The 17,949-nt window shown below is 41.4% G+C and overlaps 1 protein-coding gene across 1 annotated transcript in view; it reads left to right on the top strand.

Annotated features, from left to right (window-relative positions):
- myo10l1 (myosin X, like 1) overlaps positions 1-17,551 on the top strand; it is a gene marked incomplete at its 5' end in the record, with an annotated part of 28,856 nt that extends 11,305 nt beyond the window's left edge. Inside the window, 36 exons of the mRNA XM_079461368.1 lie at positions 979-1,166; positions 1,738-1,872; positions 2,677-2,815; positions 3,291-3,375; positions 3,474-3,580; positions 3,661-3,790; positions 3,881-3,999; positions 4,080-4,226; positions 4,318-4,418; positions 4,521-4,587; positions 5,601-5,693; positions 5,769-5,837; positions 5,908-5,990; positions 6,077-6,185; positions 6,293-6,373; positions 6,622-6,746; positions 6,823-6,952; positions 7,055-7,161; positions 7,543-7,810; positions 8,528-9,331; positions 9,487-9,610; positions 9,703-9,946; positions 10,795-10,890; positions 10,987-11,080; positions 11,171-11,226; positions 11,295-11,437; positions 11,794-11,988; positions 12,079-12,236; positions 12,316-12,439; positions 12,520-12,817; positions 12,906-13,113; positions 13,194-13,330; positions 13,637-13,760; positions 14,524-15,003; positions 15,077-15,268; positions 15,700-17,551. Of these exons, the coding sequence (XP_079317494.1) occupies positions 979-1,166; positions 1,738-1,872; positions 2,677-2,815; positions 3,291-3,375; positions 3,474-3,580; positions 3,661-3,790; positions 3,881-3,999; positions 4,080-4,226; positions 4,318-4,418; positions 4,521-4,587; positions 5,601-5,693; positions 5,769-5,837; positions 5,908-5,990; positions 6,077-6,185; positions 6,293-6,373; positions 6,622-6,746; positions 6,823-6,952; positions 7,055-7,161; positions 7,543-7,810; positions 8,528-9,331; positions 9,487-9,610; positions 9,703-9,946; positions 10,795-10,890; positions 10,987-11,080; positions 11,171-11,226; positions 11,295-11,437; positions 11,794-11,988; positions 12,079-12,236; positions 12,316-12,439; positions 12,520-12,817; positions 12,906-13,113; positions 13,194-13,330; positions 13,637-13,760; positions 14,524-15,003; positions 15,077-15,268; positions 15,700-15,804 (5,865 nt within the window). The 3' untranslated portion in view covers positions 15,805-17,551. The remainder of the gene's footprint in view (positions 1-978; positions 1,167-1,737; positions 1,873-2,676; positions 2,816-3,290; positions 3,376-3,473; positions 3,581-3,660; positions 3,791-3,880; positions 4,000-4,079; positions 4,227-4,317; positions 4,419-4,520; positions 4,588-5,600; positions 5,694-5,768; positions 5,838-5,907; positions 5,991-6,076; positions 6,186-6,292; positions 6,374-6,621; positions 6,747-6,822; positions 6,953-7,054; positions 7,162-7,542; positions 7,811-8,527; positions 9,332-9,486; positions 9,611-9,702; positions 9,947-10,794; positions 10,891-10,986; positions 11,081-11,170; positions 11,227-11,294; positions 11,438-11,793; positions 11,989-12,078; positions 12,237-12,315; positions 12,440-12,519; positions 12,818-12,905; positions 13,114-13,193; positions 13,331-13,636; positions 13,761-14,523; positions 15,004-15,076; positions 15,269-15,699) is intronic.
- Between the last annotated feature and the right edge of the window lie 398 nt (positions 17,552-17,949).

The raw sequence follows: 17,949 nt of genomic DNA on the forward strand, positions 1-17,949 counted from the left end.
CTTCTCAACGTTCAGAAAATCACAAAAACATTTATAAATTCCCTTCGACTTGACTAATGCTGTATGTTTCAAGAGAAATACAATATATATATATATCTGTTATCAGATAACTGACTAAGCCCGTTGGTGCTTATACAGAAAATATGAATGGGGGCGGTTTCTTTTGAAAAAGCTCCTGTGCATTTAAACCCATAATGTCTCTCTCAGATCTGATAATGCTTGTATGTAATGAAATGGAAGGTTTAATAAGAGAGCGTGTGATTGATAGCTCTCATCTCCCTCAATGATACGCTGGTTATTGCTCTGCTGATATCTTGTGAATCGTTGATCAAATGTTGTTTCATGTAAATCAGAAATACAGAGAACACAAGGGTTGATTTGTCAGCAGGATTGTAAATCTTTGGACTGCACATGTCTCATGTTTTGCTCAAAGGAGTGAATATGAAGTGGGCAGTCCAATTTCATTTTTGAACCTACCCAAGATGCATTGGACTGTCAGGGTCTGATAGCATTGTTTATCTGACACACACAGCTTTCCTGAATGACAATGAATTTCCTCTGAATGGCTGTTTTTAGATCACATTACTAACATCACTTTAGAATAAATAAAAAAACATAATCATTTCATCATTTATTCAATTGTTCGTTCTATTTTCAAATATATGTATCGTTTTTTTGTATATATATACTGCATATATGTTTTCCAGTGTATCATTTTTTTTCTTTTAATTATTTAATTTATTATTATTATTTAACACATTTTTAACATAAAGCACAATCCTCCTGTGACCCACTGACACCAATGTTGAAAATATGACTCTCTCTCTCTCTCTCTCTCTCTCTCTGTCTCTCTCTCTCTCTCTCTCTCTCTCTCTCTCTCTCTCTCTCTCTCTCTCTCTCTCTCTCTCTCTCTCTCTCTCTCTCTCTCTCTCTCTCTGTCTCTCTCTCTCTGTCTCTCTCTCTGTCTCTTTCTCTCAGACAAACATTGGTTCTATACTGGCGGCTGTGAACCCGTATAAGCCGATCACAAGTCTATATGAGATCTCTGCTGTGGAGCTATACAGTCAGCATCATCTGGGTGAACTGCCGCCTCATATCTTCGCTGTGGCCAATGAGTGTTATCGCTGCTTATGGAAGAGACACGACAGCCAATGTGTTCTCATCAGGTAAGATCAAACCCCTCCCTTCCCCTGACACTAAGCCCCACCCCCTAGGCTACTTTAGCTTTACAGAACGTATGGTGTGATGAGATATATTGTTCAACTTTGTAATATCATAAAGTGTCATGTGAGCTCTTTGAATCAATATGTACGGTACAAAATACGGTTTTCCAGAGTTTAAAACACAGTGTACGTACAGTACTTCTCAGATCTAGTTTTTAAGATTTTAAGTTGATTCTTACCTTAGTTCCCAATTGTAAGCTTATAATAAAGATTTATCATTTGAGCCGCCAGCTCTGTTTTTATTCTAGATAAATATATCAGAAACCGGCTCACTTATGTATTGTCAGGATTATGGGTCCGTATAATTCTTACATAATTGTTTTTGTGTTTTGTGAGAAAGCAGCAATGCTTTGTCTTTATTTATCGACTGATAACTGAAAGAGATGTTAGATATAATCTCTCATGATCTGATTTGTGTTAACCCTTAATGCTGACTTTAAGTGCTTGTGGTTTAGACTTTCTGCCACAAACTGCGATCGGCTTTCAATTATACATGTGTGTGTGTGTGTAACAGTGGCGAAAGTGGAGCTGGGAAAACAGAAAGCACCAAACTATTGTTACAGTTCCTGTCTGTCATGAGTCAGAACTCGGCCGGGACGCCACCGACAGAGAAGAGCACACATGTGGAGCAGGCCATCGTACAGAGCAGGTTTGACCCTCATTTACCCCGGAACTCTTAAAATTCCTTGAATTCCTCGAAATGAACGTGGACACAAATTAGATTACCATAGAAACAAAGAGTAAGATTCTATACATTGAATGGTGGTGAAACAAAAGTAATTTGACCGAGTTATTTTAGCTGCGTTTCTCTTTTGACATGTGTACCTGGAGGCGTAATGCACTCAAAACCAAACTTTGAAAAAAAGCATATTTACATATACATTACATTACATACATACGGTATTTATGTTCAGGCTAAAGTCCGTCCGTCGGTGAATAATAAAACCGGAGAAACGCCGCAGACACTGCAGAGTTATCACTAACAAATTCATTAGAGCAATTGGAAAGATAAAAGCAAATAACGGTGATGTTAAAATACACTTTATTGGGAAGATCATCCACTAGTTTCATTTTTAACATTAGTTTGCTACATTCATTAATATGACCTAATACTGAACATCACATTATCAACATAATCTTGATTAATATCAACATTTACCAACCCATTCTTTTAATATTATTACATTACATACGTTTGTCAGTAATTAACAAACAATATATACGCAGTATAAATGCTGTTAATTCATGAGACTTTAAATAATAACCCATGGGTAATTATTATAACCTTACTGTAAAGTAATCCACTGCTCTTACTATACTGTGATGGCCAAGGTCATTTTCAGCTCGTTTCCTTTTCTTGTTCACTTTAAGTCAACTGGGTTTGGTTCTTTTAAAGCGAATGAGATGTGAAACAGAAAAGCTCGAGCTTAACACTTTTCTCTCTGTATTGTAGCCCCATCATGGAGGCGTTTGGAAACGCCAAAACCGTCTACAACAACAACTCCAGTCGCTTTGGGAAATTTATTCAACTTCATTTTTCTCAGAGCGGAAACCTTCAGGGCGGATGCATCGTCGACTGTATCCTTTCCACCGTAACCACACATTGATATAACACATGATTTTTGTTTATGCTGAGATTTGTTGTGCTTATACTCTTTACAAATGCTTACGGGACGTAGTCATGTACACGATCATCAGCACAACATTTTTAATCCAGAAAAACCACAGCCCCCCCCCCAAGCGTTTCTTTGTGTTGCCCTTCTCAACATGGCGGCGATGTCGACCCATGATTCAGCAGAAATACACAGTAAACAATTCACTTCTGTTATTATATTGGATATATTTTTATACTAATATAATAAACATCACACGTCTATATTTCCTTCATTTTGCCAATCCAGATTTGCTTGAAAAGGTAAAGGTGCAGCCTGCCGTGTGAAATCATGGCTCTAGTACAGAACAGGACGTCGTCTTTTCACACGTTTGAGCTTTTGTTTGCGTTATTTTGTGTAGAAAGAGTCTGAGATTCTCGCCCACTCAGCATGTGGGATCTGATGTGTGTTTCAGAATCGAGTGGTCAGACAGAACCCTGGAGAGAGAAACTATCACATCTTTTACGCTTTGCTGGACGGTGCAAATAAAAGCCAGAAGGGTGAACAAATGCATAGCGCTCATAAACAAAAAGATGCATCAACAGACGCCTAGACATTCAATTATGATTGAAATATTTCACCTGTCTGTGTGTTATAGAGACATATTTACTGGAAGATTCCCCTGAATGCTTTCATTACCTGAGTCAGTCTGGATGTGTGAAGGATCGCAGTCTCGACAACAAACAGCTTTACGATGACGTCATGGTACCATAATCAATAATAAACCTAACGATTGAACAATGATGAGTGCATATCTGATAATAAACATTGCTCTCTCTTTGCAGGAGGCTTTAAAGGTGATGGAGTTTTCGGAGGAGGAGATCAGAGACATGTTTAAACTCTTGTCTGGAGTTCTGCAGCTTGGTAATGTTGAGTTCATGACAGCAGGTGGCGCTCAGATCACTACTAAACAGGGTGAGAGACCTTTTTTATTTTCTCAGTGCAACACGGACGTCTTCAGTCAAATGTGTGTCAGTGTTTTCTCTCTCTCTGTCTTTCCATCAGTTCTGAGTAATGTGAGTGATCTTCTGGGTCTGGACTGTTTCCAGCTGTCTGAGGTTCTGACGCAGCGTTCAATGATCCTCAGAGGAGAGGAGATCTGCTCACCGCTCACCGTCGAACAGGTGAGATCGCTATCGCTAGTTTAGTTTGATGCGCCTTCACGTCATTCTGCTTCCCATCAATTCTAAATCGTGATTGGCAGGCGATAGCTTCCAGGGATTCGGTTGCCATGGCGCTGTACTCCCAGTGCTTCTCGTGGATCATCATGAGAATTAATCAGAAGATAAAAGGCAAAGACAATTTTAAATCCATCGGGATTCTCGACATCTTCGGCTTCGAAAACTTTGAGGTGCGATTTGTCACATTCAGACCCATAACACAGACACGGGCACACTCATATGTTTATGGAGATATAACTCACGTCTGTGTGCTTTCTGAAGGTGAACCGCTTCGAACAGTTTAACATAAACTATGCCAATGAGAAACTTCAAGAGTATTTCAACAAACACATCTTCTCTCTGGAGCAACTGGAGTACAACCGGTAAACTTCTGCTCTGTTCTTACATATGTGACCCTTGAAAATCCCTTCAGCAGTTTGTGTGTTTTGTGAGAGGAGATTATGTGATGGATTGTTTTCGCACAGGGAAGGGATTCATTGGGAAGCTATTGACTGGATGGATAATGCTGAATGTCTGGATCTGATAGAGAAGGTAAACACATCAGTCAGCCGTCACGGTTCTTCACATTTATTTAATCTGACTTCCTTGATTTAGATTGTTTGGTTTGGTTTAGGCGGAGCTGCTTCTGGACAAAATGTTTTAAATTAAATTTTGTGTTAAATTATTTACAACTGTAGGTCTATATTAATAAAATGCATATAAAAAATTATCACATTCATTATTAAGAGAACTGCTCATTTAGTGTTGTTGACGACTGGATTACTTAAAGTCCTAGTGAAATAAAAAATGACAAGGCCAGTTTTTTCATGAAATGTTGCAGCGTTTACTGTAAATGGTTTATCAATCATTCTCTTTTTATAATTTGTGTGCCCTCATAACCTTCTTGTAATGACTATCCATCTTAAATGATGTAAGTTAGACAACTCGGGCGGAGCATCCGTTAACTCCTCCCCTTCAACTGTCAGTCTGCTGCCAGTTTCATTTAAAAATGCAACGGTTGTTTGTATATATCCAATCAAATCGCAGAGAAAGACTAAAACACGCCCACTATGGAAATTCCATTTCACTCGGAAATGCGTAAAAATACGAAAGTTAAAACGACAACTTCCGGTTCACGGGATCTGTGTCATTTTGTTATTATGCAAATTTGAAATAATATTCAAACAGAGATGGCGATACAAAGCCAAACGTTATGTTTTGCAGCTTGACACTAAATACATTTTCTCGCCTAAATTAAACTAAAATGTCGCCCCCTAGAGGGCTGGAGCAAAATGTGCGCCTTTATCCGAGGAACATCTATTTGATTTTTAATGTTAGTTTCCTGTCAGATGTCGTATAAACATCTAGAAGACGTCTGTAAAAGATGCCTTTTCTTAGATGTCTCCACACAGCAGATGTTTTCCAGATCTTTAGCAGACATCTTACAGACATATCTGGGTGTGATAGCTATGAATCTTCGCCATATATCCAAAATACAGTTTGGTTTCTACAATTGTATGTGTTTTCAGCTTTATATGGATTACCATGTTCATGTGTTTGTTCAGAAACTTGGTATGTTAGCTCTCATTAATGAAGAAAGCAGATTTCCCAAAGGTACTGACTTCACCCTGCTTGAGAAACTACACAGCAGACACGCCGTGAGTTTTATCTTCGTCATCCATATTCATCACATGATATCTGGAGTATAATCATGTGAGATTGTTTTTCCACAGACCAATCCGTACTATGTGAAACCCAGACTGGCAGATCATCAGTTTGGCATTAAACACTATGCTGGAGAGGTACGTCTCAAAAGGTGTGTTTATAATGTAGTTTTATTGTTGTTTAATGTGCTCCTGTGTTTCTTTGTAGGTCTTGTATGACGCGAGGGGTATATTAGAGAAGAACAGAGACACATTTCGAGATGATATCCTGAACATGCTGAAGGACAGTCGGTAAGACGCATAAAACAACACATACTCGCAGATATTGTAATGCAGTCATATCCATTCCATTTGTGTTATTCTGTTTGTGTGTGTAGACTGGATTTCATCTATGATCTGTTTGAGCAAGTGAACAGCAGGAACAATGAGGAAACTCTGAAGATGGGCACGGCAAGAAAGAAGCCCACCGTCAGCTCTCAGTTCAGAGTGAGATTAAGAGAAACAGAACGGTCATATTAAAAGCGCAAAACTTATTCTACATGCGGCTGTACTGTTTCTTTCTCATTTGATCGGTTGTGTCGCTTGTCACTCAGGACTCTCTTCATTCTCTAATGGCCACTCTCAGCGTGTCCAACCCCTTCTTCGTGCGATGCATCAAACCCAACACGGAGAAGGTGAGAGACGCCACATCAGCCAATCAGAATGCAGAATATTATTCCATTAAGATTTATTTACAGTTAAAATAAGAATAAAAATAGAAAGAAAATGAAGTTGTATAGTCAAAGAATTTACGATAATCATAACATAATGAGAAGTAAGAAATTGGTTGATCTGTCACTCAAATTAATAATAAATCATGATTCTCTCAGGCATTATTTTAGTATTATAATAATTTTACTGGTGCTTTTATTCTCCACTACAGACCCCAAACAAGTTCGATCCAGACGTGGTTTTGAATCAGTTGCGTTATTCTGGGATGTTGGAGACGGTGAAGATCCGCAGAGCTGGATTTCCCGTGCGCCGCACGTTTAAAGATTTCGTCAGCAGGTGTGTGTGAAAACACTCTCAGGTGATGTGTGTTCTTTCAGACCCTTGGGTTTATACTCATGTCTGTGTGCGTCAGGTATAAGATCATTCTTAAAGAGAAAGAAAAGGCCGCCATGTCGACCAATGGAGATGAGAAGAAGAACAGCACAGATCTGCTGATGATTTATGACTGGACTAAGAAGGATTGGCAGCTCGGGAAGAGCAAAGTGAGTCTACCTGATCCAAGGCACCTATCAACTCTCATTTCATCCTCGAGCGTGTGTGTGTGTGTTCAATGGCACTGACCTGTAATAACCTTTGACCTGCAGGTGTTCCTAAAGGAACCTTTAGAACAGAAACTGGAGAAGCAAAGAGATGAAGTGAGGAGTAAAGCTGGACTGATCATACGAGCCTATATTCTCAGACACATCGCAAGGTGTGTGTGTGTGAACACTGTTTCTTAGATTTCTTAGTTTTAAAATAGTTTTTAAATACAAAAATGGATTATTTCTATATCTTTTAATTTATATTTAATATATATATATATATTTAAATGCAGCACAGAGTACCTCACAAACAAGGCTAATGTTACTAAGTATGAAGATTCATTCATTTTAATAAATCATGCATCATGTACAAACATGTTCAGAAATATTTAAAAAAATGTATATAAGAACCAAAGAAGTTTTCATTAATTGAAGAATAAGTCATGTATTAAATGAATACCACCGAAATGGAAAGCAAACTTTTCTCACTTGTTTGTGTCTTGTGCTCCTTGTTCTCACTTCAGGAAGAACTATAAGAAAGCTCTGACCAGCATGAACTATAAGAAAGCTCTGACCAGCATCGTGAAAATCCAGAAGAACTACCGCGCTCATCTCTATCGCCAACGGTTTCTACGGCAACGGTCGGCCACGGTGGTCCTCCAGAAACACAGACGAGGACAGGTGGCTCGAGGAGGCTGTCGCAAACTCAGAGAGCAGAAGAAGAAGAGGGAAGAGGAGGAGAGGAGAACAAAAGAGGAGGAGAAGACAGACGGAGATCAGGAGAAGAAAAGTGAAGATGGAGAGAAAGCAACAGCTCAGGTAAAGTTCACATCCATAATTATGAAAGATAAACAATAAAAAGTGTAAAATGTTTTTAAAAGAATGTTGATTTTTCATGAAGTCTAAATCAAACGATAAGGGCCGGTCCCAATACCAGTTTTGAAGCTTCAAAGCTTCGGTAGGAATCCACACGGAATATTCGAAGCTTCGGAGGGTTAGGGAGCTGAACATATGCTGCTCTGTAATAAATTAATCAACTTTTAATAAACTACAGAACAGCGGCGCACCTCACATTTAAAAAGTTATTTTTCGTTGTTAATGGCAAATTATATTTGATTTATTTATTGCTGGAGTGCGGATTAAAATGCATAACATGAAGGAGACACTTTAAACTGTTGCAGCCATTCAAATAGTTTAGTTTAGTTGCTCAGACACAGAATACCTCTTGTTTGCCGACCGCGCCAGAGATGCGGATTTAAGCGCATTACAGGCATGACTCATTCAGCTTCAGCTGTCACCGTAAGAGAAAAAACTTTGGATACGGGTCCCAAACTGCAAATAAGAACCGCTTCCTGGAGGATGTCAGAAAAATGAGAATATTTCAATCTCAAACATGAAAATCGAATGCCAGCCCAAGAAACGAATAATGGAATATTCTGGTCCAGCCCTACAAACAATACCACTGAGTGCTTTTCCAGCTTGATAATTTAAAGATTTAGCTTTCACTTGTCTTCTCATTGTCTCCCTCTCTGTCAGGCTTCGTGTTCTTCTTCTGAAGAGTGTCATCAGATGGAGGAGATCCTGCGTTTGGAGCGAGAGATCGAACGTCTGCAGAAGAAAAGAGAAGACGGCGTGTCCATGCTGTGCGAGAGCTCTAGACAGGAACTGCGTTTACGCCGTGATGCCGAAACCTTACGCCAGAAGAAAAAGGCCTCCCGCGCCGCCACCGAATTCTATGACCTCTTAGACACCGGTGGCCCAGAGGTCATCCCCGGTTCTCCCAAACGATCCGCCTCCAGACCCACAACCACCACAGAGGAAGAGGTAGACGAGGGCTTCCACGCGGAGGAGGAGTGCATCGCCCTCCAGCGGTTTCCTCCACCTATAGAAGGTCCTGTAGACGAGGGGATTCTCGGCTCTCTGCCTCCTCCACCTCCTGACTTTGCCGAGGGTACGGTGGCTCCGTCCGGTCCCAATGTGCCACCAGGAGCCCCGCCTCCGCCCCCTCCACCGCCTCCTCCTCCACCTCCTCCACTCCCAGGAGACATTAAAAAGGATGCAGAAAAGCCTGTGGAGTCAAAAACGGAAAAGGCGGATGATGATGATGAGAAAAAGAAGGAGGGAGAGGATGTGGATCGCTCCAGCAGGGTAACAGCAGCCGAATCTCTACCTGACGCAGAAGAACCCATCTACAGCGTGCCGGGAGACGGAGAGTCAGACTACGATCAGGATGAGCTGGAGGACGGACAGAACAGCCTCACAGCGACGGACGCAGAACATGCACGCAAATCCACCTGCACCAACGCAAGCCAAGAGTCTTACAACCGCAGCTCAGATTCTGTGAGACTTCATTATTATTATGATCAGAATCAGCTCATATTAATGAGGTCCTGTTATGCTTTTTCACTTTACGTAGTGTGTATATACATTAAATGTTGTTGTTCATTGTTTTATATTTTTCTTTAAATGCAAAAAAACGTGTGTGTGTGTGTCAGTACGCTGAGAGTGACGAAGATCACGATGGAGGTGTGGACACAGATGAAGAGTTGTCCAATGGTAAAGTCAACATCTTAAACGGGAACGGACCCCCGTATTTCCACAGTTACCTCTACATGAAGGGTAAGAAAACACACATGAGCCCGACTCACAACAATCCAAATATCTTTTCCCATGAATACAGAATTCACACAATGTTGTTGTGATGTCTGCAGCTGGTCTGATGATCCCGTGGCGCAGGCGTTGGTGTGTTCTGAAGGACGACACGTTCATGTGGTTTCGCTCTAAGCAGGAGTCGCTGAAGTCAGGCTGGCTATATAAGAAGGGGGGAGGTTTGTCTACACTCTCCCGCAGAAACTGGAAAATGCGCTGGTTTGTCCTGCGTGACACCAAACTCATGTATTATGAGAACGACAGCGAAGAGAGGCTGAAGGGATCCATCGACATCCGCTTGGCCAAGTAAGAATTCATCTTACCTCAAATGACTTATAAGAGAAACAAATGAGAGTGTAATTGAAGAGTGTGGAGGTGTGAATGAATGTAGATTGTAGAGGTGAGATCATCTGGATTTGATGAGAAATGTTTGAGTTGATATTGAGATCTTCGATCATATTGACTTTTGATTGCAGACGAGACAGATCTGACCATCATTTCCACCCCAGCTAAATATTGAATCTTACAGTTTACAGTAATTGTTCTCTCTGTAGTTGCAGCAGTGCTGTTTTAATATGGCAGAGGAGAACTGGCTCTCCCGGCTGAGTCTGGTCTCTCCCATATACATCTATAGTGGAGTTTTGGTTCCTTGCCACTCACAGGGAGACTTCTGATTTAGTTTAATCCACAAAGCACTTTGGTTTAAAGGGGATGAACTTTGTGTGATTTCTTTACACACCCATATGACGTTAGACACGTTCAGAGAACTTCCGGCATCTACGGAGCACACATGAAGATATTTAAAATAATATTATGCCTAAATGTACTTCAATTGAGTAATTGACAGTCTCTGACAGTACAACATAGCCTTTATTTCAGTTAAGTTTCATCAGTACATTGGATAGAGAGAAACTTATAACAATATGTGTCTCAATATCATATACTGTCTTTAATCTTCCCTTGATGAAAGCTGTTTGCAATGATGAAAATAGTGAAAACAAGCGCTAAATAAATAAAAATGAACAGAATCTTTTTCTCAGGGGAAATATCTGAGAGACAGATGAGACTTTCCCTTTGCTCTCATCTACGAGTTTTCATTCTTATTGATGGAGTTACAGGAACTAAAAAGAATTGGTCTATCGCTGTATTTTCAGGGAGATTGTTGATAATCATGAGAAGGAGAACGCTCTGAATATCGTGACAGATGAGAGAACGTATCAGGTGTTCGCTGAGTCACCGGAGGACGCCAGGTACTGTGACATTATCAGTATCACATCTGATTTCTCATCCCGTCACTAAACTCCTGTCTCTCTCTCTCTCTCTCTCTCTCTCGCGCGCTCGACCAGCGGTTGGTTTAACATGTTGAGTCGGGTGGCCACCGCCACACCAGAGCAGCTGATGGAGATGTCTCATGAACAGGCAAACCCGAAGAACGCGGTGGTCAGTGTTCTTACACATCTCACGCCGCTCTGTGTATAAGCGGAGAGCTGTAAATCTAGTTTTTGTTCTCTCTCTCTCTGTGTCTCTCAGGGCACGCTGGATGTTGGATTGATCGACTCAGTGTGTGCTTCAGATAATCCTGACAGGTGAGATTGAGTATCCATTCAAATGAAATGTTTCGGTGTAAATCAAACTCCCGTCTTGTCTCCATTAGGCCCAATTCCTTTGTGATCATCACAGCCAATCGTGTGATTCACTGTAACTCGGATCTGCCGGAGGAGATGCATCACTGGATCAGTCTCTTACAGAAACCTAAAGGAGACTCAAAGACGGACGGCCAAGAGTTTCTGCTCAGAGGTCTGATGATACAGTCTCTAATACAGATCGTTCATACACATGGTTTCATCTTTGAAGTGGGAATGGAAGCTGGTCCTGGAAGCTTGTTGAGATTTAGATGAGCATTATCGACATCAAACGTTAGGCTGACTTTGCTTTCTATTCCTGCGCTTAAAAGTGGTTTTACATTTAATTTGAGTTTTTAGTATCTTGCCACAGCGTAAAGCCAATTTAAAACAGATTTTTGGTTCATTAATTATGAAGCAAGGATTGTGTCAGGCATAAGAGATCAAATATAGAGCTTGTACAGTATCAAAATCATTATGTTTGGATTGAAAGTCCACACAAATATCCAAACGTGTGTGTGTTTGTTTCAGGTTGGCTTCATAAAGTGGTGAAGTCGGGGGCTAAGAGCTCGGCTCTCAAACTGAAGAAACGCTGGTTTGTCTTGACTAACAACTCTCTGGATTACTTCAAGTCTTCTGAACGCAACGCATCAAAGATGGGCACTCTGGTTCTGAACAGCTTGTGTTCTGTTGTCCAACTTGAAGAGAAAACATTCAAAGAGACGGGTGAGCGTGACCGGACAAACGCCAACGAATAACATCACTTTTGAGTTTTGATGAAACACAATACGACACTGATGTGTGTTTCCACCGCAGGTTACTGGAACATCATCGTTCACGGGCGGAAACACTCTTATCATCTGTACACAAAGGCGCTGAATGAGGCGATGCGATGGGTGTCTACCATACAGGGCGTCATTGACAACAAACCTCTCATTGAAACACCCACACAACAGCTCATAAGAGACATCAAGGTAAAGATGAAGATTCAGGCTCGTGACAGAACAGGTTTGATTTGGTTCTAGCGGTTCTTGATGTTTGACACTCGTGCAGGAGAACAGCGTGAACTCTGAGGCCGTGGAACAGATGTACCGCAGGAACCCCATCCTGAGATATACCCAGCATCCCCTGCATGCACCTCTGCTGCCGCTGCCGTACGGAGAGATCAACGAACCCCGTGAGTCTCTTTGAATACTGATCTCAGTATTCGTCTCTAAACGTCATCTCTCTCTCTCTCTCTCTCTCTTCTGGCTGCAGTGCAAAAGGAGAAGCGCTACGGGAGCCTGCAGGACGAAGCGGTGAAGATCTTTAACTCGCTCCAGGAGATGGAGATCGTCTCGGACCCCGTGAACATCATCCAGGGCATCCTGCAGACATGCCACGACCTGCGGCCACTCAGAGACGAGGTGTACTGTCAGCTGATCAAACAGACCAATCACGTGCCGCAACCCAACAGCCCGGCGAACCGCGCACACTGGCACCTGCTCACCTGCATGAGCTGCACCTTCCTGCCCAGCCGTGCCATCCTGCGCTACCTCCGCTTCCATCTCAAGAGGTAAGCGCGCCTCTTGTTGGCGGGGCTTATTTCGGATACTACCACTTTTATGGGTCAGCGGCTTTAACATCTGTGAATTATCTGGTAGGGTTAGGGAGCGTTACTCTGGCACTGAGATAGAGAAGTACGCACACTTCATCGGTGAGTCTCTGAAGAAGACAAAGGCGCGGGAGTACGTGCCCTCTCAGGACGAGATCGCCGCCCTGCTGGTCAGACAAGAAATGTCGACAACTGTGTACTGTCATGGCGGAGGATCCTGCAAGATATCCATCAACTCACACACAACAGCTGGAGAGGTGAAACCCTTTTAACAGATCTCTGCGCTTTATATTTGTCATGTTGTGACGTAAGGTAACACTAGATTTGATTTGTGAAGGTGGTGGAGAAGCTGATTCGTGGTCTGGCGATGGAGAACAGCAGGAACATGTTCTCTCTGTTTGAACACAATAAGGTGGAGAGTCGAGCTATAGAGAGTCGTGTGATTGTGGCTGATGTTCTAGCAAAGTTTGAGAGGTAAATACAGCTGTAATGATATATTTTTTACCCTTAATTCTGATTTCATTTAATTCAGTTGAATGTTTCAGTGACAGATCCAATTTGCATGAATATAAACACAAAAGGTGCAATGTTGTCCATTCAATAGCAAGTTTTACGTACAACGAAATTGAGATTGAAAAGTGTTTTGAAAGGAAATCATTTACTTGAATTAGTTTCACGTGTGAGCCATTGCTGTCGAAAAGGAAAGATGTGAATTGATTTTTGATCGTGTCATTTGCATGTGTGTTGGTTTGTAAACTAAAGCAGTGTTTTGGTCTTTAGGTTGGCGGGCGGTGAGGAGGAGGAGGACGAAGGACCCTGGAGACTTTATTTCAAACTCTATTGTTTTCTGGACGTTGAAAGCATGCCGAAAGAAGGAGTGGAATTTGCGTTCATGTTTGAGCAGGTGAACTGCCATTGTATATTTTGTTTAACCATTAAAGCAGTGCTTCTCAAACTTTTCTTGTATGGGGTGTATCGCTTTGTGGACCCCCAAATAAACCAAAATCATATACAATTTGACAATGCTGGAACATCAATTCTTTTGGTTGTTGGTTTTATTTTATGATGTTTAATTACACAACATTTCTGATACGTTTCTTTTTTTCATTAAATGGGAAGAAAAAACGTGGGTCCCCCTGAATCCATGTTGGGACCCCCAGTTTGAGATCCGCTGCATTAAAGAGCTCTTTGTGACCAAACTGTTTCTAGATGGCATCTGTTTTTGTCTAAACTGATGGGAAAAGTAAATTGATGAATCAAAATACAAAAGTTTTGTTTAGAATTATAGTAACTCATTAAAACTGCAATAAATAGAAATGAAAAAATAACAGATTTTATAAATGTATATCTATTTAATGATTTTAAAATTCAAATTATTACGCAAAATTATATATTTGTCTGCCAACATAATTTCAAACATTTCAGCACACAGCTTTAAGTTGAAAGGATTTTTAAGTTCATGAACAACAGAGGAGTAACTCTAAATTTTAATTGCGCTAAACATATAGTGTATATATGAATATATAATGAAAAATGTGTTAATTGCGATAATCTGTTATAACTGTAATTAACTGTTCGTTAATGTTCTTAAAGTGAAATTTTTTTTATTCATCTTCCATCTCTTCTCTGTCTCACGCTCTCTCATTCGTTTCATCATTTCTCTTCAGGCTCATGAGAGTTTAATCAACGGTCATTTCCCGGCGTGTGAGGACACTCTTCAGCACCTATCGGCTCTGCGTCTGCAGTACATTCACGGTGATGTGGCCCGTACGCCCTGGAGTCTGAGCAGCGTGTTTCCGGTGGGTCGACTCCGCACACGGATCCTTCAGTCCACTAAAGCCGGAGCGGCCGGAGTACAGGGGGCTTGTTTGGTCGGGGCCGGAGTTTACACCTTAGAAAGGCGGAAGGCAAACTTTCTGGACGGCACCTTGAGACGCAGCTTTAAGACGGGATCTCTGAAGAAACAGCGTGTGGAGGAGGAACAGATGCTGGAGATGTTCGTGAAGGAGGAGATGTCGGCCACTCTCGCCAGCGTGTTGGAGAAATGGAGTCGTCTGCAGGGAATGCCTCAGCATCAGGCCATGCTTACGTACATGACCGTCATTAAAGAATGGCCGGGATATGGATCCACACTCTTTGACGTGGAGGTAAGAATCTGTTCTTTGAGGTTGAAAACATCCCAGATTACAGGATCATGATTGTGTGTGTGTTTGTGTGCAGTGTAAGGAGGGAGGTTTTCCTCATGATCTGTGGCTGGGCGTAAGCGCTGAAAACGTCTCGGTGTACAAACGCGGTGAACCCAAACCTCTCGAGACCTTCCAGTACGAACACATTGTTTTCTTCGGAGCGCCTCAGCCTAGCACTTACAAAATCATCGTGGATGAACGGGAGATGTTCTTTGAAACGTCTCAGGTAACCGAGGAATATACACCACTATTCCTATTATATTCTCTATTCCTGTGTCATCAGACAGAAAGTTGTTCAATTAAAACTACGACAGACCATCACATTAATAAAACAGAGATGGGTTTTATAATTGTGCTTAACCTAAATGAATACGGCCATTTGTGAATTCATTTGTTGATTAACATCATGACATTTTCACTTTGGTCATCTAATAAACTTTTCGGATGTAACTGTCATTTAATTACAATCCATTTAAAAGTAACTGTAATGAAATACATTGATTTCCTCACTCGCCATCACTGATCGCAAACCCCGGGCCAAGAAACTAATGATCCCAGCATGAACCAAAACATCAGAATTAAGTGTGAAGAAATGGTTTTGTGTCTTTATTCCCGATCGGTAGCGTGATGAGCCGCTGTGTTTTCTTGTGCTTGAAGGTGGGTGAAATCACAAAGATCATGAAGGCGTACATCAACATGATTGTGAAGAAGCGCTGCAGTGTCATGTCCATCACCAGCAACAGCAGCGCATGGATGAGGTGATCAACAACCAATCAGAGAGCTCAAGGGCCGCGACATCATCACGGCGGAGAAACCGATCTACTGACGCAACAGCACGCTCCGGCTTATTGATGATTCATCGTGACCAGTTTAACTTTGACAAAGCACAACAACACAAGTCTAATCTTTGACCAAACACCGTTAGTTTCTTTCCGTTTGTTGTTTCCTAACACTCACACAGCAGTTTTCCTGAGGTCTGGATATTGTGTTCGTGTGTATGTTTGTGGAGTCGTTTTATAAAGCCATGACTGCTGAGGGCTGCGCTTCATCTGATCTGTGCACATCAGCCCGACGGCACGGATCAGCTCATGTCTGAGACCTTTCACTCATCATCAACTGCACAACAAACTTTCTTATTTTGTATTCAACTGTGGCGTCTATACACAAACATGCTGACGTGGTACATTTGATATGAAGAGTTTGGGTGTAAATTTACAGTCATTCCTCCAGCGACCCAAGACTTTTATTCTGTACCAATGCACAACCGCCTGAATGAGTGATGTGATGTTCATCGGCGCTCTCGTGTACAGATGGAATAAAGGTGGAGTTTTATATAAAGCTGTCTGCCCGATGCCAGCAATGTGAAGACGCCCCGTCAACAGATAAGTATTAAACTCAAGATGTTGGTAAGCATGTATTTGTATTGTTTCACTACACGGGTGGATTGTATGACACTACACTGTTGTCATGTGACAGATGGCAGATCTGTTAGTTGGAGATGTTTGGGTTAAACTATGGTTATATTAGTTCAACCATAGCCACAAACTATGCTTCTTGCTCATTGGTTGCTGATGGTGTTGGGGGAGGGACGTTATCATTTTTATTATCCTTCAATTGGACAGAAATATGGGACAAACCGAGCATCTATGCTACATTTTCCAGGGATCCGAAAGATCATTTTAAATGCATAAATGTCATACATTAGAATATAAATGATCTATAAACCTTCATATTTTTGTTTCAAGAACACATTGGCCGACCAGCAACTGATCTCATGATGCCTTTTTGTTCTCATGAATCGACCGGCCCGTACCAAATATCCAAAGCGACCCGATAAACATAACCCATTTGAGACCATTTCATGTGGAAGTTTACAGTGTTTTATCTTGAACATTATTTTGCTGTCTGGCATCATCTACTGTCTTATCACGGCTGAAATTCTTTGGTATTCGGACCAGTTCCAGACTGTTGTCATGTGGTCAGAAACATCATCTACTGACTCTTGAACTACACGATATGAGTTTTTCTTCATTTCTACATTTTTTTGGTGTGTGAGTATAATCCTGCAACAGTATTTGTGTAATTTTGCTGTTTGATATGCACATGATATTTGTCCGTGTACTGCAAGCTCTTTTGTGAACGTGTGTATCTCTGAATTTAATGATGGATGGACACAAAGAAGAGAAAACATGATGAAAATGTTTATGCAATTAAGCGTCTGTGTATGGGTGCTTCTGAATTATGATTATATTTATGAAATATATATCTTGACGGGGTGATTAAAGGTTTGCTGTGTTTTTCTGTTATGATATAGTGTTATATGATATGATAGTGTTATAGCTGAGGGCATTGTGATACCAGTCATGGACAAGAGGACATTTAATGTGATGATGTGTGTGTGTGTGTGTGTGTGTGTGTTAGAAGCGGGTGGTGTGTTCCCATCCATCACAGTCTCTTCAGACAAATAGATTTTCAATTGAGAACAGAACAGCTGAGAAGAATCAGGTGCTACAGCGCAGTTTCACCCTGTCTCATATACACAATATCAGTATAACACACACACACACACACACAGATCAGTCTATAACACACACACACACAGATCAGTATAACACACACACACACACAGATCAGTATAACACACGCACACACACACACACACACACACAGATCCGTGCAACACACACACACACACACACAGATCTGTGCAACACACACACACACACACAGATCCGTACAAGACACACACACAGATCCGTACAAGACACACACACAGACACACACCGGTCAGTATAACACACACACACATCCGTACAACACACACACATGGATCAGGAATAACACACACACATGGATCAGTATAACACACACAAACACACACACACACAGAGATCAGTATAACACACA

Source organism: Barbatula barbatula (assembly GCF_947034865.1).
Source record: "Barbatula barbatula genome assembly, chromosome: 7".
Taxonomy (NCBI): domain Eukaryota; kingdom Metazoa; phylum Chordata; class Actinopteri; order Cypriniformes; family Nemacheilidae; genus Barbatula; species Barbatula barbatula.